The 23,080-nt window shown below is 37.9% G+C and overlaps 1 protein-coding gene across 5 annotated transcripts in view; it reads right to left on the reverse strand.

Moving 5' to 3' along the window:
* Window positions 1-23,080, reverse strand: part of LOC142340355 (THO complex subunit 2-like) — a 215,790-nt gene that overhangs the window by 77,611 nt on the left and 115,099 nt on the right. For all 5 annotated transcript variants that reach the window (XR_012759067.1, XR_012759068.1, XM_075390939.1 and 2 more), the window contains exons 16-18: window positions 22,737-22,839; window positions 22,394-22,522; window positions 16,450-16,575 (exon numbers count right to left, since the gene is read on the reverse strand). Coding sequence is in view for 3 of the 5 variants with exons in the window: in XM_075390939.1 (XP_075247054.1) it covers window positions 16,450-16,575; window positions 22,394-22,522; window positions 22,737-22,839 (358 nt within the window). In the remaining 2 variants the exon portion in view is untranslated. The remainder of the gene's footprint in view (window positions 1-16,449; window positions 16,576-22,393; window positions 22,523-22,736; window positions 22,840-23,080) is intronic.

Here is a 23,080-nt window from a genome sequence, read left to right on the forward strand (position 1 = left end):
AACCCGAGCGAACTATCTCAACAATAAACCAAACACAGCACAACAACCGCGTTACAGCTCGCTTTATAGCGCAGCAGCAAAGCGTTATTTTGCAACCATTACTCTTTCTCCCGACGAGCTAGACAGCTTTAGGGCTTTCCTGCCCGTGATAGATAATTTCTATCACTTCCAACTGTACATAAAAAATAAACAGAGAGCTCGAGAACATCGGAATCAGTTCAATTATGGCTATGAACAAAACAAACCAGAAGCCTATGCAGTCTCCCAAAGAGCAGCGAATCCCACGTTGGAAGTAATGGGCGGACAAAAAAGTTCCCCAATTCAGATTGAAAAAAACACAACCAGAACGTGAGCTATCACTAAATGAGATGCCGAATGAGTTGCGATTATATGTCTTGGAGCACCCCGAAGTTGAAAAAGTCTTCAGTCAACCATCGTTCGAGGAAAATGACTCATCAACCGTTTGTTATAAACTAGAGATAAAAAGTCATATTAAAGGTTTCAATTTGTTTGAGTTCTGGTAGATGAAACAGTTGCCCAGAGAATAATTCAAAAATTAACATTTTATATCATCCTTGTTTCAATTCACTTTTCAATTAATTATTTTTCTCCAATGAATCAAAGAGACGAGGCTGACGCCGGTATCAGTAATTTAGTCTTTGATGTGAACAACAAGGAGATGCCCCCATGGCGTTGTTGTTCAAATTTAACAGTGCCAAGGTCCGAAGTAATATTTTTTGTTCAAGTTAGTATCATTGTCTTAATGATCATTCTTTGCTTCTCTATGCTCTTTCTATTATCAGAAAGCTGTGAAGAGAAATCAATTTGGATTGCTCTCTTATCGAGTTTAGTTGGTTACATTTTACCTAATCCCAAACTATGAACAAAGTTATTCTTACACATGACAGGGTATTCATGTCAATTGTAGGACCAAGTGGTTGTGGTAAAACAGAACTCTTGTTTCGAATGCTAAAAGGATCGACTTTTTATCCAAAAAAATTGACCAATAGGAGTGCTTGATTTATGATTCAGGTTGACAACCAATCAGAATTGAAAGATTTTTAAATAAAAACTCTAAACGCTCACGTTCAGTAAACAGTAAATAATGAACACAATAGGAACAAAAGACATCAAGCTCATTCATGAGAAAGTTTTATCACTGAGAGGCAACATAAATTATACACACATATCTTATAGACAATTATATTTCGTAGCTGCTTGTTCTTTGTTAGATCCAGAAGTTGACGGAGAAATAGCACTTAAATTTAGACCCCATGGTGGTTTCATTGGAATTGATAATTCAAGACTAGATCCTTTATTGAAACGGAGCAAAGTGCTACGTCTTCATGCTGCATTGCATGACGCCGCTGGATTTATAAAAAGATTGCCGAAACAAAGGCCCTGGATATGTTTACGCTTTCCGTTACTCACCAGTAAACAATTGTCTTTTCGGACACCTGACAGGAATATTATTCATTCTATCAGTGAAAATTTTTCATTCACAATTGTTTCGTGAATTGGAATGCTAGAAAATTTTGGCAGCAAAACCACAAATATAATTGTCCTCGACCTCGAAGGTTTCAAACTCAAGTCACTTGGATTCATTATAAAAGAACTCAGTTTGTGTTCCAGTTACAACGATACAATATTTTTCAAACCGCCGCTTAAATTCGCTGAATTACCCGCACACGATAGACAAACTGTTATTTGGCTGACCAATAACCTACACGGTCTTGATTGGGACGAAGGTGATATACCTTACTGTGATTTGAAAACAATCTGTCTGAGTTTCAGTTTCCGATTCACACGAAAAAATTTTTTTGCCAAAGGCATTGAAAAGTGTGAGCTCCTCAGTAAGCTTTTACAAAAAACTGTTTATAATCTGGAGGATCTAAATTGTCCCCGAATCTCAGAGATAATATCAGAAGAACAAGTTCCCTCCTGTTATCATCATTCAGACATTCGTTCAACAAACGATCAATTATCAAATCACTGCGCGGAACGTAAAGCAAGAATATTTTCACAGTGGACACAAAGTGATGTACAGAGAAGACACGGCAACTTTAACAACTTATCTGTCAGACAACTTGAAGATATTCACTTGCTTGACTCCACTTGACGATCAGCCGATTGTAATATTCAACAGAGTTCAGGATCCCTCTCCACCAATACAGAATAGTTTGAGTGATCAACAGAACCGAGCGAACTATCTCAACAATAAACCAAACACAGCACAACAACCGCGTTACAGCTCGCTTTATAGCGCAGCAGCAAAGCGTTATTTTGCAACCATTACTCTTTCTCCCGACGAGCTAGACAGCTTTAGGGCTTTCCTGCCCGTGATAGATAATTTCTATCACTTCCAACTGTACATAAAAAATAAACAGAGAGCTCGAGAACATCGGAATCAGTTCAATTATGGCTATGAACAAAACAAACCAGAAGCCTATGCAGTCCCCCAAAGAGCAGCGAATCCCACGTTGGAAGTAATGGGCGGACAAAAAAGTTCCCCAATTCAGATTGAAAAAAACACCACCAGAACGTGAGCTATCACTAAATGAGATGCCGAATGAGTTGCGATTATATGTCTTGGAGCACCCCGAAGTTGAAAAAGTCTTCAGTCAACCATCGTTCGAGGAAAATGACTCATCAACCGTTTGTTATAAACTAGAGATAAAAAGTCATATTAAAGGTTTCAATTTGTTTGAGTTCTGGTACATGAAACAGTTGCCCAGAGAATAATTCAAAAATTAACATTTTATATCATCCTTGTTTCAATTCACTTTTCAATTAATTATTTTTCTCCAATGAATCAAAGAGACGAGGCTGACGCCGGTATCAGTAATTTAGTCTTTGATGTGAACAACAAGGAGATGCCCCCATGGCGTTGTTGTTCAAATTCAACAGTGCCAAGGTCCGAAGTAATATTTTTTGTTCAAGTTAGTATCATTGTCTTAATGATCATTCTTTGCTTCTCTATGCTCTTTCTATTATCAGAAAGCTGTGAAGAGAAATCAATTTGGATTGCTCTCTTATCGAGTTTAGTTGGTTACATTATACCTAATCCCAAACTATGAACAAAGTTATTCTTACACATGACAGGGTATTCTTGTCAATTGTAGGACCAAGTGGTTGTGGTACAACAGAACTCTTGTTTCGAATGCTAAAAGGATCGACTTTTTATCCACGCTTTGAAAAAATTTATTATTTTTACAAAGAGTTCCAACCACTTTTCAAAGATATGCAACAAGTTATACCAGGGATTGAGTTTCTAAAATACTCAGGCTTTGATATAACAAAAAATCTATCACATTGTCTGCTTATCTATGACGATTCTTGTGAAAAAATCTTCAACGATAAAAAATTTGTAAAAATAGCTACCTCAGGACGTCATCGCAAACTAAATGTTATATACGTCAAGCATAATTTGTTCCATCAAAGCAAATGGTCCAGAACCATTGATCTGAATACAACACACATATTATTCAAGTCGCTTCGTGACATTCAACAAATTGAATATCTTGGAAAACAGTTGAATTGTCTCCAACTGATAAAAGAAGCATACAAACTAGCAACTGCGGAGCCCTTTGGACATTTGATTATTGATCTCGATCCCAAAACCAGTCAGGGTTTACGATTTGCGTCACATATTATTGGACCTAATCCTTCAATATTTTACATTCCTTCGGAGGAAGCCGTTGTTACACCAATTACGAATGAAAAAGAAACATTTGCTTTTGCTCAAGCAATGGGCAAATAGCACAAACAAGAACTCCAACATTGAATCCGAGTTACTTAAAGACGGCGACTTCATTTGGTTCCTGAATGCGTCAACTTTCGTCTCTGCGTCAACTTTCGAACTCTGCGTCAACTTTCGAACAGGAAAGTAGGGAAAACTGAACGGCTAAAAATAATTCAATCTTCCTCGGGCAACAATCTCATTCAACTCATAGCATTACCTTGCATTGAATATCTAGAACGAAATGCATACTGAAGAGTTTGTGTTAATACCTAAACAGATGTATACAAGAACAACCTCATGTCTCTCAATTACTCAGCAACAAAAATATTCACAATCCAGCCAAGCAGATATCACTTCTCCAGAGAAACAAGTCACCATCAGCTCCTTCTGCTTCGCAACAGGATACAGAACAACAAACTGACGCTTCAGGGGATGATAGAAGTACAATAAACGAGTCTATGGCGAAATCATTTACGACAGACAACACATGGACTATCAAAAAAGGAGTGCTGAATGATATTAGAATCTTGAAGGGGATAAAGTTTGAAAGAGCGAATACAATACTGGACATAATAGAGGAATCAGATTCTGTTTCCTTGGACTCATCAAAGAGATTGCTTATTAATGGTACAAATACAGAAGTTCTTGCTGCTACATTTCTTTACAATCTACAGCAAACCACTTGCAAACTATCTTTCGAACAATTCAGTGTATTACGGCATCTCGATATTGGTTCGCATTTGACTTGTAACACATACGCCAAAAAGTTTCTAAATTTATCATCTGAAGAGAGACTGCAATTTTTGGAATATGAGTCGGACAAAGAAGTTGCTTCAAAATCCCAGCGAAGGAAAACAAAAGCTTCTGACAACGACCAGGGAAACTTTGAAGAGGCAGAAAAAGAAATCAAACCAACCAGCCCCTGGAAGATTTACTTCCTATCAAGTTAAACAGTTAGACAAATTGTACACTAAAGGCAGTGCTGCATTTGGTAGCATTGCTAACTTGAAGAAGGCTAGTGGTTTCACCAGAGGCAAAATTGTTCGCTATCTTCAGTCGAAAGCCCCGTACACAAAATACAGACAATTCAGGAAAAGTTTTCCCCGACTGAAAGCTGTTGCATATAGAATAAATGAAATCTGGTCTGTCGATGTTGCGTATATGGATAAAGTTGCCCAACACAACAACGGTGTAAAATATTTGTTAGTGGCTGTGGATGTTTTATCACGTTACTTACGAGTTCAACCAATGAAAGCTTTATATGCAAAAGATGCTGTTGAAGCGTTCAAAAAAATGATCAAGAAGAAACAACCAGAAAAAGTATGGACAGACAAGGGATCAGAGTTCAAAGGAGATTTCAAAAAGTTTTGTGAAATGAAAGGAATTCATTTATATACAACAGAAAGCAAAACCAAGTCGGCATTTGCAGAGAGGAACATTCGATCGCTTAAAAACATCATTTTCAAATATTTGGAAGAAAAATGGACTTGGACATATATTGAAGATTTACCCCAGTTTGTAAATACTATAAACAGTCGTGTTAACCGGGTAACCCATTTAGCACCTAATAAAGTTTTCAAAAACATGAACCAATTTTAATATCATTAGCAATCAACACAGCAAAGTACAAACAAAAATACGAAAAAGGAGACCTTGTTAGGATTGCAAAGCACGACGAAAAATTCAGAAAAGCTTATAAACAAAATTATACAGACGAAGTTTTTACGATATTCAAAATTGCTACCGTGAGTCCACCAACGTACAATCTTACGGATGCAAACAACGTTATAATTGAAGGTAAATTTTATGAACCGGAATTAGTCCAAGTAAACGTGATAGTTACTGCAGACGAATAAAATGAATCCCGCCAAAGAATTCACAATCGACCTAATATCCAACGCATCAATGGAAATTTTTGGTGAAAACACAATGGCCAAATTCCGTAACCAGTTATCTCAACCACTTATTTTGGATGGAGAATGGCAAGTAGCTTTATCTCCAATATCCTTCCCATCAAACATCAACAACGTCAATTCAAACGGGTTAGTCGTTTATAAAAACTCGGGAGTGGAACTCGACGCCTCAAATAATCGCAGTGGACACCTCAGAAAAATTCGCAAAGGCATTTACAGTAGCTTGGATCAACTAATGGATGAACTCAGGCGAATTGCTCAGTTTAAACAATTTGATTTTACTTTTGACAAAATTACTCATAAACTGGTTTTACAATTCGGAGCTAATGAGGGTTTTTCATTTGAAAACGAAGAAGTTCCAAGTATTCTCGGCTTCAAGGGTATAAAAGACAATTCACATGATGGATACATTCATATTGGATACAAATCACACAAAACTCTCAATAGACACCAAAATGATTTTCCAGTTGATATAACCTGTGGCTCACAATTAATATTTGTCTACATAGACGTTATAGAATATCAAATTATTGGAGACGTGAGAGCTCCTGTAAATAAAATCATTGAGTCTGAAAGACGTTTGAGAAACGGCAGCATAAACATCGTTACACCCATCCATCACAAGTCATTTACAATTCTGGATTACAAGCCCATACTTTCTAACAATATTCAAAACATTAAAGTGGAGTTGAGGAACGAAGCCGGAAAACTCATTCCATTTACTGGAACAGGAAAAGTGATAGTAAGCTTAAAGTTTCAAAAAATCAAGTGAAATGGAAGCTTACTACAGCGAACAAGCATCACAGTCAATGCCACATTTCTCCGGTCATTATCGTCACAAAGAGGAAGTGGCTTTGGAGCTCTCGCTGCAGGTATTGGAAGAGTTGCTCTACCATTGGCAAGAAAGTTTATATGGCCCGCTGCCAAAAGAATTGGTCGAGAGCTTTTAGTGCAGGGTGCACCTGAGTTGGTTGAAGTAGCAACGAAACGAAAGTCGGCAAAGCAGGCGTTGAAAAGCACGGTTGCAAAAACAGCCCGCAAACAAATTGGTGGTTCTCTCCATTCACGGATAACACGAGGCCGGCAAGCTATTAGACGTCGAAGACAACACTTTGCTAAACCTCGACTGTACAAAAAACGTTCCTCTAAAAAAATCATTTCTCGAAAACCACAGCCAAGAAGGAGTCCACTGGATTTTTTCTCTCGAGTCAGAAATGCGAACTAATATTGTAATACCTTCCGAAGCCACTCACAGCTCATTGGACTTATTTGAAAAACCGCCTTTGCTTGTTACCTTTGATCAATCATTTGAACAAAAAACTGGACCACTTTATTCTCCCTCCGGATCTTCACTTGAATTTGAAGTGGTAGGTGATCGCAGCAATTTCATAGACTTGCAAAAAATTTATTTGGAAATCAAATGCCGAATACAAAATGTCGATGGAACTGATTTACGATATGACGCAGGTGATCCCGCTAATACTGATTCCGCATTTTTTGTGAATAATGTCCTTCATTCCCTATTTGCTGACTGCACTGTTTCTGCAAATGGAATAAAAATCTCTTCTGCCAATGGACACTATGCTCACAAAAGTTTCATAGAAACAGAATTCTCGCACGGGACAGATGCAAAGAAGACTTGGTTAAAGTGTCAAGGTTATGAGTATGAAGCAAACCCCAGCGCAATTGCTAATGCATTAAAAGATGCAAGAAAGCAGGTTGCGAGAGAATCAACTCAAATTACCCTTTATGGAAAACTAGCTGTTGATTATTTCTCGTGCGAAAAACAATTAGTAAGCGGAGTTACCCTGAGAATTTCTTTCCGAAGGTCACAAGATGATTTTGCCACTATAAGTGAAGCAGCTGGCAAAAACTACAAAGTAAAAATCGATGAAGCAAACTTATTTGTTAGAAAGATGACTGTATCAGACAACGTAGTTGGAGCCATTGAGAAAACACTTTTGAGAACACCTGCAATATATCGATACATTGAAGTGATAACAAAAACTTTTCTTGCAACAATGGGGCAGCAAAGTTGGAAGCACGAAGATATTTTTACAAAAGAACCCATAAGACGACTTATAATTGCATTGTGTGCTGGTGATGCTTTCAATGGAACTAACACAGTAAATCCCTTCAACTATGGAAAATTTGGGCTGCGTGAGATTACAGTGTTCCAAAACGGTTTCGCTACAGCTGCTACACCAATGTCAACAATTGACAACAAGCGTTTGTACTACAATTCAATGAGCGCATTAGCCTATGTAGAAAACGGTCATGGAATACCATTGAGTGAATTTTCAAACCATTTTATAATGGTTTTCGACCTGACTAGTACGCAAGAAGCCACACATGATTTTATTCATCCTGAACTAACAAATTCGTCTATATCGGTCGAGCTAAAATTTGATACAGCTTTAACAAATAACGTTGAAGTTTTTTTCCTCGGCGAAAAATCATCTACGGTGTATATTGACTCTGCAAGAAACGTATCCAAAAATATTCTGCCTATGAATTCATACTAATGGATGAAGATCAAATTTATATTCAAGTTCAAAAGTGCAAGCATCTCAAATACAAATTTCGAGGTGTTTATGCCGCTGACAATTATCCATTAAATTTACCTGTTAACAGTTTTATAGTTGTAAACGCATCACGAGCTGATTCTTTTGGAACGCATTGGGTGATGCTTGCCAAACGCTACGCATACCCCGTACTATACTTTGCAGATCCGTTAGCACTACCTCTGACTACCTACAAAGATATTTTCGCCCGTTTACAGCAATGTACTGATTTGCATATGATGATGGATGTTATGGAGCACAGAAGAGATATTCAATCCCCCCTGCAATCAGCAGACTCACAACTGTGTGGTTTATTTTGTATCTATATTGCGCACTATTTTTATAGCAGTAAATTTCCTTTTGTACCAGATGTAAATGAATTGCAATTGCTAGCATTTGTAAAACATATGGAGTAAAATTGAATTAAACTTTTCTGCTAAAACACTTTTTTAAACATTAGAATTTTTACAGAATTGGAAGTTTATTAAATAGTCTGAAGTCTCTCGTACAAAACTATCTTGTTCACTCAAAAGAAAATCCATAATCTGATAGAGAGTAGATGAATGTTCACCGAGCATAAGTTGACAAAACCGTTTTATAGTTAGGTCAGGAATTGGGGAAGGCCGCTTGTTAGAAGTTGTAGTAATTGTTGAAAGCACCTTTTCACGAACAGGTGATGGGAGTTGTTTTTTATTTTTGTTTATTGAAAGTTGATTTGATTTTGACAAATACTCCACGGCAATATGAAAGCGAGAAACAATAGCACCAAATGTAACAAAGTTTTTCTCAGTAGACAAAATAAGAAATTTGAAACAGGTCACGAGACAAGGTATCGGAACAGGAGCATACGGAGAAAAATCAATTTTATCTTCCTAACTTGTATTGTCAAAAATAAGATGCCAATGGCTGGAACCAAAGAAACAACCATCAATTACACTCAAAGATGAATGATGACCGTACGCATAATTTTCGATTCCAGAATCTTGCAGTTTTGGTTCTGTGTCGCAAATAGTGTATTTGAATCGTTTTCGAAACTTTTTGAAGTATTCAGGACTGTTTTCGTACATAGCCTCAACCATAGTAAGAGATTAAACTGAGTGAACAACTGGTGGTTTACCCCTATGAATTAGTGGGTTTTAGTTGAGAACACTGTGTAAACAAATTTTCAAGGTCGTTCTAAGGTGAAAATTCATTAATTTTTTTTGTTATTTTAATTGCTTGTAAACAAATTCTGTCTAGACAATAAGTAAACAGATCAAGGCTGTCTGGTTTTTCCGAAGCACCGCAATTAAATCAAAGCTGTTGAATTTTCCCGAAGTTCTACAATCTTTAACCTGAGGTATAATTTTGGTTGTTTTCACTGCTTGTGAATACATTCTGTCTAGACATTAAGTAAACAAATCAGGGCTGTCGGAATTTACCGAAGTTCTGTACACGAAAAATGGCTGTCGCAACTTCCCGAAGTTCTGCAAACTTTGCTGTGATTGGCTGACGACTCGAAATAAAATCTATTTTTAGTAACAAAGAAATTTCAACTTCATTGTTCGCATGTAGTCATGAATACACTTTTAATTTCCGCAGAGTTGAGAGACACTTGTTTATCCATATTTTACGGTTCAGTTGACATTTCCTTCCGACAAAAATTAAAAAATCGCTTTGCTTCTTCCATAGTTGAACTTACCCAGTTATAACAAAATGCCTGCAAAAGATCGAAATCTACCCATCAACTGTGAAAAATGTGGAAAATCTGTTGTAAAGGCCCATATTGCTCGTCACAGGAGGACATGTATGATGGGCACGCTTTACTGTAAGAAAAAGAATTGTAATTTTGCGACAAAAAATGCTGCAGAATTGTCATACCATATTGCGAAGGCTCACGGAGCAAAAATTCGTAATACACTGAACAAGTGTGTTGTCTGTCAGAAACAGTTCCCAAGTTTCCACTCATTTCAACTTCATCGCAAAAAAGTACATCAAGCTAGCACAACAATTGGGTCCTCAAGCACAAACCGTGTTCGTGAGATTATGCAGAAAGTTGATAACGATAGCGAGTCATTGAAGGAAGAACTGGCAGCGTGTCAGCATTTACTTGACGATATGCATGCTGAGCACGGCAGACAGGAAAATCTCAACTTCAGTTTATCTGATTTGGACACCAAGGAGATCAATAAAAAACTTGATGAAGTTTTTGCAAACCTCAACTGTGCTGCAAAAATTAACCTAGCTTTAGGGTTTCTGTTGCAAAATATAGAGACAAACGATTACCGATATTATTATCCGCATGAAAATAACTTATTGCTGGACCGAGCTTTTCTGCTAAGCAATAAAAACGATTTATTAAACATCCAGAACGAAATTGAGAAACTTGACTTGATTGAAACATGTACACAGGAACGCCAAAACTCAAAATGGCGATTCACAGTAATTACAAATGTTACTGTCTTTGCAGCGCTTCCTACGAATATACCTATGGGTTGCACTGATTTGCCTCTTCCAGAGCCATTATTAAGGAACCCTGAAGTGAAATGTCTGCTTTCAAATGGACACGATGAACCGTATAACGATAATTTGTGTCTGTTTCGTGCAATTGCTATTCATTTATTTGGATCAGTAGATGTTGAACTACAGGCAATAAAAATTTTTCACAATTTTGTTACTGCAAGCGGCTGCGACCCTGAAAGTTTCACAGGTGTTTCCTTTGATCAAATTCCAATAATTGAAGAACAAATCAAACAAAACATTTTCATCTATGATTTTGACATTGAAGATGGTGAAATTATCGGTGAACTTGTACGACGCAGCGTTGAACGATATGATGAAAACATTAAACTGCTTCGATACAACAATCATATCTGTTATGTTAATGATATCAACAAATTCTTCAAGAAGTTTCGTTGTCCCAGCTGTGATGTGTTTTTCAACCATTCAGGTCATTTCAAGCGGCATTTGAAAACTTCAAGCGGCGAAGAACGAGTGAAGAATATCTATCCGCGGGGTGTTTATTCGTTGCGGGAAACACTATTTGAGAAGCTTGACAACTTCTCAATCACTTATCCAGAGGATTATACACTCTTCAGAAAATTTGTCGTCTTCGACTTCGAATCAATATGTGTTCAATCAGTGGAAGCCAATAACACACTGACAACATCATGGATTGGTACTCATGTACCTGTATCGGTATCAATCTCTTCAAATTTGTTGGACGAACCAGTTTTCTTATGCGAAAACGATCCTAATCGTCTTATCATATCCTTTGTAGCTCAACTGGAAACGTTAGCAGCAAAAAACAAGGCGGACTTGAGACCCAAGTTCCTGGCGACGGAAGCAGAGATCAAAACTAGGTTGAGTGATGTTTCCTCCAGACTGCAAATTATTTCCGAAACTCAACCAAACTTCAGTAGTGAAAAAGATGACAGTAATGCAACTAAAAGCTTTTTACGAATCCAGCAAAAGCAACTCCTTGATCTCCAGCGTCATTTCAACAATTATGTTGACACTCTACCAGTTTTTGGATTCAACAGTGGAAAATATGACCTAAATTTAATCAAAGCGTATAATATTCCCCATCTCCTTCACGATAGAGCTATTCAACCTACGGTAATCAAAAAGGCCAATCAATTTATTTCTTTCAAATTCGGTGATATTCAGTTTCTCGATATTTTGAACTTTCTTGCTGGAGCAACATCTCTGGATTCTTTTCTGAAAGCATATCAATCTGAGGAGACAAAAGGTTATTTCCCATATGAATGGTTCGATTCGTTTACGAAACTTGACTGCAATCATCTTCCACCCTATGACTCCTTCTTCAGCAAACTGAAAAATCTAAATCCTTTGGAGAAGGACTTCAGTCAGTTCAAGAAAATGATGGAATCTGCAAAAGAGGAATTAGATGTTCTCCGAGAACTGGGTTTGAAAGAGAAACCTTTATCTGGAAAAGGGAATTATGCTCTCCTTGAAAAGTTGTGGAAGATGGAGAAAATGACAACTTTTCGTGATTTCCTTCGCTGGTATAACAACAAAGATGTTGTACCAACTTTGCAAGCAATGAAGAAAATGATGAAATTCTATCACGATCAGAAAATTGATATGTTAAAGCTTGGGTGTACACTACCCAATTTGGCAAATATCTGTCTTCATAAATCAACTGATAGAAAGTTTTACCCTTTCATCGAAGCTGACAAAGACTTGCATGAGAAAATACGAAGTGAAATGACTGGTGGTCCAACAATAGTGTTTACAAGGAAAGCTGTTGTAGACAAAACGTTCATCCGGAGGTCAAACAATATCTGTAAAACAATAGTTGGAATAGATGCTAGTCAATTGTATCCTTTCTCCATGTGCCAAGCGATGCCAACTGGACTCTACACTAGATGGGAGTTTGATACCCATCTTCAAAAGTTCAAAGCTCGTCAAAACAAAATCAGAAAGTTTGAGAGCATGGTAATATCTTTCTATCAGGCAACCAGACCCGTATGTACTATTGAGAGTTTCTATACGACTGGAAAACAGAAAAAAATTGATTTTTTTACTGTGGATGGCTTCTGTGGTCATTGCCAAACAATTTTTGAAGCTCTTGGATGCTACTACCATTTCTGTCCCTGTAGGGAAACTCAATCAAATAAGTTACGAAAGCTTTACCTAGAAAAGAAAGGATATAAAGTTATAGAGATGCGAGAGTGTGAATGGTGGGATCATGTTCAGGAGAACTCCATGTTGAAGAACCACATTAGAAAAAATTTCCCCTACAAGTTACCTTTGAGCAAAGAGACACTGTTGACGCGGATACATGAAGATAAATTATTCGGATATGTACAATGCGATTTAGAAGTTCCTGAGGAGCTTTGTGAACGATTTGCAAACTTTCCTCCAATTTTCAAAAACTGTGATGTTGGAAGAGAGAATATAGGTAATTTCATGCTGGAATATGCTGAAAAAAAACGCGTTATTGTTAAAACCTCAACGAATGTTGATTTCGAGTTACAAATTAAACAATGGAATAGTCATAACACCATTATCAAAGTTTTATTTGAAGCTGGGCCTACGCTGTACCAAAATCCACAGATTCGTTGAGTATACCCCGCAAAAATGTTTCAACGGTTTCGTACAATCTGTTGTTGATGCAAGGCGAGAAGGTGATGAAAATCCGGACTCTAGCGTTTTTGCTGAAACTATGAAATTACTTGGAAACAGCTCGTATGGTTATCAGATTATGGATCGAAGTCGGCACACAGAAACTCTATATCTTAACGATGAAAAGACGCATAAAGCTATTAATAACCGTCTCTTTAGAAGATTGAACAGCGTTTCGACAGATATATATGAGGTTGAGCTTGTGAAAAGCACTGTTGAGCATCGTGAACCAATAATTGTTGGATTCTTTATCTTACAGTATGCTAAACTGAGAATGCTGGAGCTCTACTACAACTTCTTTGACAAGTTCTGTGATGTTGAAATTTGAGGAGCTTGAAATGGACACTGATTCTTTGTATCTGGCACTGGCTCATGAAAATCTCTATGAGTGCATTAAACCAGAAATGAGAAGAATTTGGAATGAGATGAGAAGTAATGACTGTACAGATGTTTTCCATGCTAATAGTGCAAGTAATTTTTTTCCGAGAACTTGTTGCGAAAAACATGTAAAACATGACAAGCGTGAGCCTGGATTATTCAAGGAGGAGTTCCGATGTACTGAAATGCTATGTTTATGTAGCAAAACGTATTGTTGCTATAATTCAGTAACGAACAAAACTAAGTTTAGCAGCAAAGGACTCAGCAAGAGTGTTCTGGAAGAAAACAGTGATGGACCTTTACAGAAGTACAGACGAGTCCTGGATGATGCAGTGAATATAGCCTCAACTAACAGAGGATTCAGAACTATGAATCACCAAATTCAAACCTATGAGCAAACTAAAAAAGGACTCTCGTTTTTCTATCCAAAACGAATTGTGGATGGAGATGGAATTCATACGACACCTTTGATGATCTAAACTTTCTGATTTGTTTTTCATACATTTTAACCATTTAAATTAATTGTACGCTTATGAACATGTGATTGTGATAAAGTTTTGTCAAGTAGACGAGTCCACTGTTTAAAGTAATCATTCTTGAAGAGAAACCTGAACCGGGTTTTTAAAGTTCAAACTGAGCATCTAAAATTTTTCTGACTCATTTCTCAAAGTGTTGACCAGATCTGTAGACAACCCTGGATGAAAATATTGCTAATATGGACCCCTTGCGACCCTGGATGATAATATGGACCCCATGCGTGCCGTAGAATAAAGATGGAAAATGATACAGAAGTGAGTTGATAAGTTATCGGCGTTGCTTAAAAAGTTTAATTCAAAGGAGGATGCTTTTGGGTGCGAAAAATGTTCCACTGCCGAGGTTCGAACCACCGACCTCCTGATCAACAGCCCGTTGCCTTAACCACTAGCCTGTCCGGACGTTACAATCTTTCTTCTTACAATCAGTTTTGATTTAGCAACAGAGGACTTCTGAATACGCCCAGTTTAGGTCGCGCAGAAAGCTTGAAATCAAGCGTGAAAAAAACCGCTTAAACAGTGACGAGACAGAATGTTCTAGAAGAAATGTAAAACGAAAATAGACGACGAAAAAAAACCAAGAGCACCGCATTATAGCTACGCTCAGCTTACAGCTTGGTAGATATAATAACACAGCTTCATTTTCCAATTTGCTAACTGTTAGCTTATTCTTATTTTGTGATGCAAAATTTAATGAGAAATCTTATACATGAGACCTATTACCTATCCTAATTGGCTGGTGTCTTGTTTCAAATCTTGATACGTGTAAAATCTATTACCTATCTTTGTACATTATTGTCAAAATCAAATCTTAATACATGTAAAATCTATTACATATCTTTATACGTTGTTCTCATCACTCTTATGTCAAAACATGTAAAATCTATTACCTATCTTTATACATTATGGTCAAAAATCAAATCTTAATACATGTAAAATCTATTACGTATCTTTATACGTTGTTCTCATCACTCTAATGTTAATACATGTAAAATCTATTACCTATCTTTATACGTTGTTCCCGTAACTCTAATGTTAATACATGTAAAATCTATTACCTATCTTTATACATGGCTGCGATAATACAATGGTGACCAAAATGATTTGAAATCGCTATAGCCTATCTTAAAACATGGGGGTCACCACCCCCCGGGCAGCTCGGTCCCTCTATATACTACTATTATAGCCGGATGAGAAGCTGACTGCGGCTATTAAAAATGGACTAACTCTCAAAAACCGGTAAAAAAGCGAAATTACAAAAATGCTTCAAAATTTCACTTAATATTAGATATTTGAGATATTCGAAAGATACAGCTACCTGTTAATAAAAAAACCACTTCACCCAAAAATTGAAAGGACAAACTAAAGAAAAAACTTTCGAAAAATCTGCAAGTGATCAAAAAATTCAATCGCTTGGTGAAAATTTTCTCAACCTGCTGTTACCTTAACCGGGGGTAACAGCAGCTTTCTCTCATCTCGCTCTCTCTCTATTAAACATGAACAGAAAACCCCTCTCGCCTTTCTCTACTGTTCAAAAATGACTAATACTTTTTTACACGCATTTCATTTCCTGTGTCAAATACACTTCAAATTGCCGTTTCAAATTACCGATTCCTGTTTCAAATTAGCGACAAAAGACGCTCCGTCAACACTCCTCTTCGAGTCGTAAAAAAGATAGCGACCCAATGCAATTCAAATTCTTTGATTTGTAAAAACCAAGGGAAGGGCCAATAATAGCCCCAGCTCTCTTTGCGGCTATTAAACAGGAAAAAAACTATTTGAATTTTCCTCACGTGAACAAAAAATTCACGTTATTTTCTCTCGCGCTCTCTCTCTCTCTCTCTCTCTCTCTCTCTAACAAGGGTGACATGAGCAAAAGAAAACTTCCGCTTCTCTCTGCTCATTTAATTTTCTCAGCAGTTTGATCTATACTCTTTTGTTGGCAAGCGTTTCGCTTCTTTTTCAAATACACGCCAACAAAATTACCGATCAAAAAAGAAGCGCCACCAAAACTCCTCTTCGAGTGGTAAAATTAACAGGCTCGCTATCGCTTAGCGGCTATTAAAAAGCAGTTTTAACCGATTAGGCATTTGAAATGGCTGCAGAATTTGAATTGATGCAGATATTTGGGTAAGCACGCCAGCAGAGTATATAAAAAGACGAGCACTCCCAATGAAATAAAGTAGTACCTTGAATTGCCACTTGTAGCAGACGTGACGGAAGTTCTCGTACTCCAGAATGGCCTCATTCTTGTTGGCTGCGCTGTTGCTGTCCTTCCTTATTGTCATGAAGAACCCGGGGTAGTTGATGCACTCCTGTTTAATATAGTCACCAATTAGCTATTGTTGTCACCACTTCAAATCAGCAACAAGAGCCATCAGACAGAAGAATTAACTTTTGAAACTGAAAAAACTTGGAATTTTTCAAATGGTCAGAACTCAAAAAATGAACAAAATCAAAAAATTTCACAAGTTGGGACCGAAATTCTGTACACCGCCCCCAATTTTGGAAGGGAAAACCTGAGCAACCCGAGGTTATAGGTGCCATGGACCCCAGGAACGTTATGGATCAAGCCAAAAAGAGATTATTAGCACTTTTATGCTGCCAGATTGGCATTTTTTGATATATTGTCATTTATTATATTACTTAAATTGTTTATTTTATGATACTTTAGTTGGTCATTAGAGGTCAAATGCCATACATTTGAGGCCTTTAGTGCTATGTAGTAACCATCCACGCTTATGTCAACAAAGGCAAATATTGCCATAATTTGACATTAACTACGACTTAAAGCACTTTAATTGATTAACAAATCATAAACAACTAACGATGACGTTATAAATAATAATCACCTGATTATTTACCATAACCCAAATTGAAAAGTGAAACCACATTTTATTTAGAACCCTTAGAAACTGGTACAAAGAGCACTTGGCTCTCAGATTAGACTATAATTTGATTCTTCAACAACTTAAGTCTTTATGCTAAGTTCTACTAGATCTTAATATCTTGTCAACTCTAAGTTAGTAGAGCTTCCTTGGCACGAAGTTAGCAACGTTACTAACACTGGCTGAGGCCTTGCAAACATCAGCACGAGATTGAATATAGTTTATCACTAAGGATATTCTCAACTTCAATCAAAAAAAAAGTTACAGCCCTAGCCACATCCTAGCAACATCCGAGCGACTAATTGTTTCTACGAGATTATTAGTCAATCGGAGTCAGTGAAGAACCAGGCCTGCGTAAAGCTTGAGAACCATGCAGCGATATTTCGATGCCACTTAGATTCTTGAGCAGCCGCAGTTGGTCCGCCAAATCGAAAACAACACGAACAGCAACAAATCTTCAATTGAATTCAATTCAATCCTTACGATTGCTGGAAAGAGCCCCGATAGACATCGGAAAACGACTGAGTACAAGACGTCAGGCCAATTCAAGAGAAGAGAAAGCGAGCAAGCTGAATTGCTCAAAATATTTAAGATATCTTGCTGATGTGGAAGCTAACTTAGCCCAGAACAAAACTGCCTGCCGAAAGAGCATACAAAGAACAAAACTGCCTGCCGAAAGAGACATACAATAAACTCGAGGAAAACAGACAGCAACAGAGGCAACTCCTGAACCCAAAGTATTTGGAGAATTTCGATGCCGACACTGATCGAAAGTTGGGCGAAACGAAGACACTAAACTGGTTAGTTGAACAATAACCAAAACTCGGAGAAATAGAAGAATATCGAAAAGACACATTGCGATTCTACAATTTAGCGGGAAAATTTATATCACTTTATAGAGATGCGAGAAAATTGGAACAGGAGTTGGTATCAGAAGAGTTGTGACAAACTGGAACTGCTGCTAGCGAAGTTAGATTCAACTCACGCAGAAGTTATACGAATCGTGAAGTCAGATAATGCTACGGATTGTTCGACAACTTTAAGTCAGAACAACGATTATGAACAGCCAAATCACAGAGTGGAAACCAGTCATCTTAAGTCTCATCAACCTCTGCATGTGATAAGGACCCAAACGAAACTTAATTTGAGACAGGAAAAGTAACGAAAGGAAATGAATGTTGAAGATCGAAGAGAATGTTGAGGTCTCTTCCAGGCATTCTGCTACACACCGAAACAAAAAAACTCAGTATCGCCAACTTGCGTTCATCTAGAAGACGCGAGACTGATGAATTAGAACTCAAGTACTTCAGAGCGGAGCAAGAAGCCGATCAACGTCTTTGGGGAGCGCAAATGGAACTGGAAAATGAAGGAGAAAAAATTGAATTACGTCGGCAACAACAAGAAGACGAATTATTTTTCCGACAGCATGAGCGAGAGCTTGAAAACGAACGATTGAAAGTAGATGCAGAAAAGGGACGAAGAAAGAAAAGAATGGAAATGACAAAAGAAAGTTCAAGAGCATCTGGATCGCAGGCAGACGACTTAGAAGTGTTGGATCAAAGCACAAGCTAGCAGGAACGGCAGGCTGGGCAGATTCAGTGGTCGAACAATCTGGCCCTAGCCGGCTTCTGTCTCCAAATGTTATCGACCCTCCTAGGAATATCACACAGGACAAATGTTTCAGCACCTACCCGAAAACGACTCCGCTTTTCCAACCGGGTGTAAGACTTTTCTCAACGCATGATTCGAACATTCTCAAGAAACCAGAAATCCATAAATCAAATAGAGTGACAGAACCACAAACGCATTTACCCAAGATGACGTTTAACTTAGACAGAAGTCAAAGTACCAAACACAACTCTCCTAACAGATCGATGGAGATCCAAAAGCAAACAACGGCGAGCCAAAATACCCAACAAGTAAATTACGAATCGAGGGGTGATCAAAGATGATGACCAAAACTCAGTTAAAGGGAGTTTTCAGGAGACCACTTGCAGTGACCCGAGTGGACAGAACTTCATGGTGTCATTTTGCATCAAAAGCGGCTTCGCGATATTGAGAAGATGCATATCTGACTGCTTGACTACAAAGATTGTCTCTCCTTGTCACTTCTTCTGTTCTTCCAGTTGACATCAGCGATCCTCTAATGTAGCGCAGAGACAAAGCAACAGTCTTTTTAAGTTCGGTGAGTATTTATCTACCAAATACAATGGCAATATAACTGATCGGTTAATGGGAACCCTGAGACAAATCTTGTAATCAAATATTAACAGAATAAATGGTTGGCAACAGCGGCAATAAGCACAAATCTTGAACCATTAAGTAGCGCCTTCTTACATTCCATGCAATCATCGTTGGTTTACAACTTCTACGATTTCCACTGACACGATGTCTACTAGCATTTTATCATACTGTTCGATAAAACGCTAAAGAAACAACGTGCTAAAAACCTAAAATTAATCTTTTTTTAAAATGTTTGATTTTCATTAAGGATCTGGTTAATTCAATGCTGCCTCTATTTGCTGCCCTCAAATACTCTCAATTATAGTGACAGGCACTCATTTGGACTTATCTGTTTGAATTAATGCAAAGAAAGGTAAAGTGTAGTTGAAGTTGATAGGTTGTTAAGGGGTAGGTATTTTTGGTGGGGGTGATGAGGTAGATGGGTGGTGTACGCAGGGGGTAGATAGGTTAACAGCTGTGGGAAGGTAGGTACGAGTTACATGTGGGGATTAGATAGGGGGTGGCGGTGGTCGCTAGTGGGCGGGGCAAAGTCAGTGGGTTACGTGTGAGTAGAAGAGAGGAAAGGGGGATAGTTTGGGGCTTGCGTAAGGCTATGGGCAATATCAAAAACATAGCTAAAAAATGGTAAAAAAAACTGACGAAAAACCTGAAAAATTGCACCACTTAGAGCTCAAAACTCGGGAACTACTCGAATGACACAATAGACCACCCGACCTGACAATGGTTATCGTACTAAACACTAACCACTTGCAAAAGTTTAGCCGAACATGAACAATGCAAAAGGATCTGACCAGAAAAGATCATAAAACATCTGATAAAAATGTCTCTGTAGGTTGTAGCTCCACAAAAACACTATTGGCAAAATTCCATACGACAGGTTCAGTTTTCAGTAACGAAAGGAAATGAATGTTGAGGATCGAAGAGAATGTTGAGGTCTCTTCCAGGCATTCTGCTACACACCGAAACAAAAAAACTCAGTATCGCCAACTTGCGTTCATCTAGAAGACGCGAGACTGATGAATTAGAACTCAAGTACTTCAGAGCGGAGCAAGAAGCCGATCAACGTCTTTGGGGAGCGCAAATGGAACTGGAAAATGAAGGAGAAAAAATTGAATTACGTCGGCAACAACAAGAAGACGAATTATTTTTCCGACAGCATGAGCGAGAGCTTGAAAACGAACGATTGAAAGTAGATGCAGAAAAGGGACGAAGAAAGAAAAGAATGGAAATGACAAAAGAAAGTTCAAGAGCATCTGGATCGCAGGCAGACGACTTAGAAGTGTTGGATCAAAGCACAAGCTAGCAGGAACGGCAGGCTGGGCAGATTCAGTGGTCGAACAATCTGGCCCTAGCAGGCCTCTGTCTCCAAATGTTATCGACCCTCCTAGGAATGTCACACAGGACAAATGTTTCAGCACCTACCCGAAAACGACTCCGCTTTTCCAACCGGGTGTAAGACTTTTCTCAACGCATGATTCGAATATTCTCAAGAAACCAGAAATCCATAAATCAAATAGAGTGACAGAACCACAAACGCATTTACCCAAGATGACGTTTAACTTAGACAGAAGTCAAAGTACCAAACACAACTCTCCTAACAGATCGATGGAGATCCAAAAGCAAACAACGGTGAGCCAAAATACCCAACAAGTAAATTACGAATCGAGGGGTGGTGTACGCAGGGGGTAGATAGGTTAACAGCTGTGGGAAGGTAGGTACGAGTTACATGTGGGGATTAGATAGGGGGTGGCGGTGGTCGCTAGTGGGCGGGGCAAAGTCAGTGGGTTACGTGTGAGTAGAAGAGAGGAAAGGGGGATAGTTTGGGGCTTGCGTAAGGCTATGGGCAATATCAAAAACATAGCTAAAAAATGGTAAAAAAACTGACGAAAAACCTGAAAAATTGCACCATTTAGAGCTCAAAACTCGGGAACTACTCGAATGACACAATAGACCACCCGACCTGACAATGGTTATCGTACTAAACACTAACCACTTGCAAAAGTTTAGCCGAACATGAACAAAAGATCATAAAACATCTGATAAAAATGTCTCTGTAGGTTGTAGCTCCACAAAAACACTATTGGCAAAATTCCATACGACAGGTTCAGTTTTCATTCATTAACGACTAAACGTTGACAAAGCAACCAACAAAAAAATTCGTAGAAAAAATGGAGGTAAGGGAACATTCTGTGAAGAATTTTAACAAAATTTGGACAAATAATGCATAAAATGACAATAAGCTACTTTTAAACCACTATGTTGAAACACTTTTACCTAAACTTGTGGTCAAGCAAAGACCAATCCAACACCTTGTCGATTTATAGAAAAAAGAAAAAAAATTTTTCATTGAAAAGTGCCCTGTCTATCTGCCAGCAACACTTCTAGAAACGCACTGAGAAAAAGGCTGAACAGTAAGAAGCAACAAAAAACACAAAATCAGAACAAATTAGAGCCCAAATAAGCAAAAAACGGACGAAAATCCGCAAAATCTGCATGAAAATTAGTCAATCATCTTTACCAAAACAAAAGGCATTTGAACTATAGACATCCCCAGATGCTATCAAAACTTGAAGAATAAAAAAGTATTTATAAAAAATCTATAAATGAGTTTTTTATATTATAAGAGCACAGAGCCAAAACACTCTTTGCGCTCCACTCTTCAATCTTGTTCAGCACCCAAACTACAAAAGTATTCACGCGTTTCGTTTCCTGCTTCAATATTCACTCCAATAAAAGTGATTAAAAAGGACTTCTCCAATAATGCTTTTCGAGTCGTAAAAAGACCAACACTTGTACAATAATTGCTTCAAACTTCGTTAGAGAGCAATTAAAAAGAACTATCCGATCTAGTGGATGACCTGCGACAAAAAAACGCAAGTTGAGGCTTCCATTAAAACGAGTCATCAACCATATGCTTTGACGGAATATGGACAAAATAATCATTTGCATCAGCTACCGAATTTAATTTTTAAATTTTCTGGTACTCAGTCGAGGGTCTCACCTTGTCGTATATCTGTTTGTCCGAGTGCCACTTGAGAATGATCTCCCACATACAGTAGAGGAATCGCCCGTACCTACTCACTTCATTCTCAGTGAAGCTGGCCACGTTGTTAATCAAGTCAGAGAACACCTGCACAAAACATAACATTAGTGGAGCTCGGAATCAATATTAGCAAAGTTCTCAAACTTTCAATCAGTAACTGTCCTTAATAATAAATTTGAGCGCAAATCAATGAATATTGTACGCAAACCAAAATAGTTTTAGAATCATGAGCTTCCATGTTTTTTGTGGAGAACTAAAATTTCTTTTTTTATTTTGGCTTTAGTGGTTAGTGTTCTCTTACTCTGTCGAAACATAGGATGGTGGAGAAATTGACAGCTTGCAGACTGTGAATGATCTTGATGAAGAGCGCACAGAACACTGCATCAGAGGCTGAGAACAGACACCTACACAAACACTTACAATCAACAGTAGTACAAAAATGAAGCAATAGAGGAGAAAGTTGAAAGACTTGACAGATCTGCACATCATGGAAGCAACGGAGCACTAGATTCGGTAATTTTTCCGAGTTAAATAGATAGTAGAATGCCAAAATTAAATGCACAATCGGCAAATGGACAGAAATAGCCGCCGTTGAGGCATATCGGGATTGAAACAGAAAAAAAAGAGATAAAAATCGGCAGAATT

This window comes from Convolutriloba macropyga, chromosome 1 (assembly GCF_964194025.1).
Source record: "Convolutriloba macropyga chromosome 1, txConMacr16.3, whole genome shotgun sequence".
Lineage (NCBI taxonomy): Eukaryota > Metazoa > Xenacoelomorpha > Acoela > Convolutidae > Convolutriloba > Convolutriloba macropyga.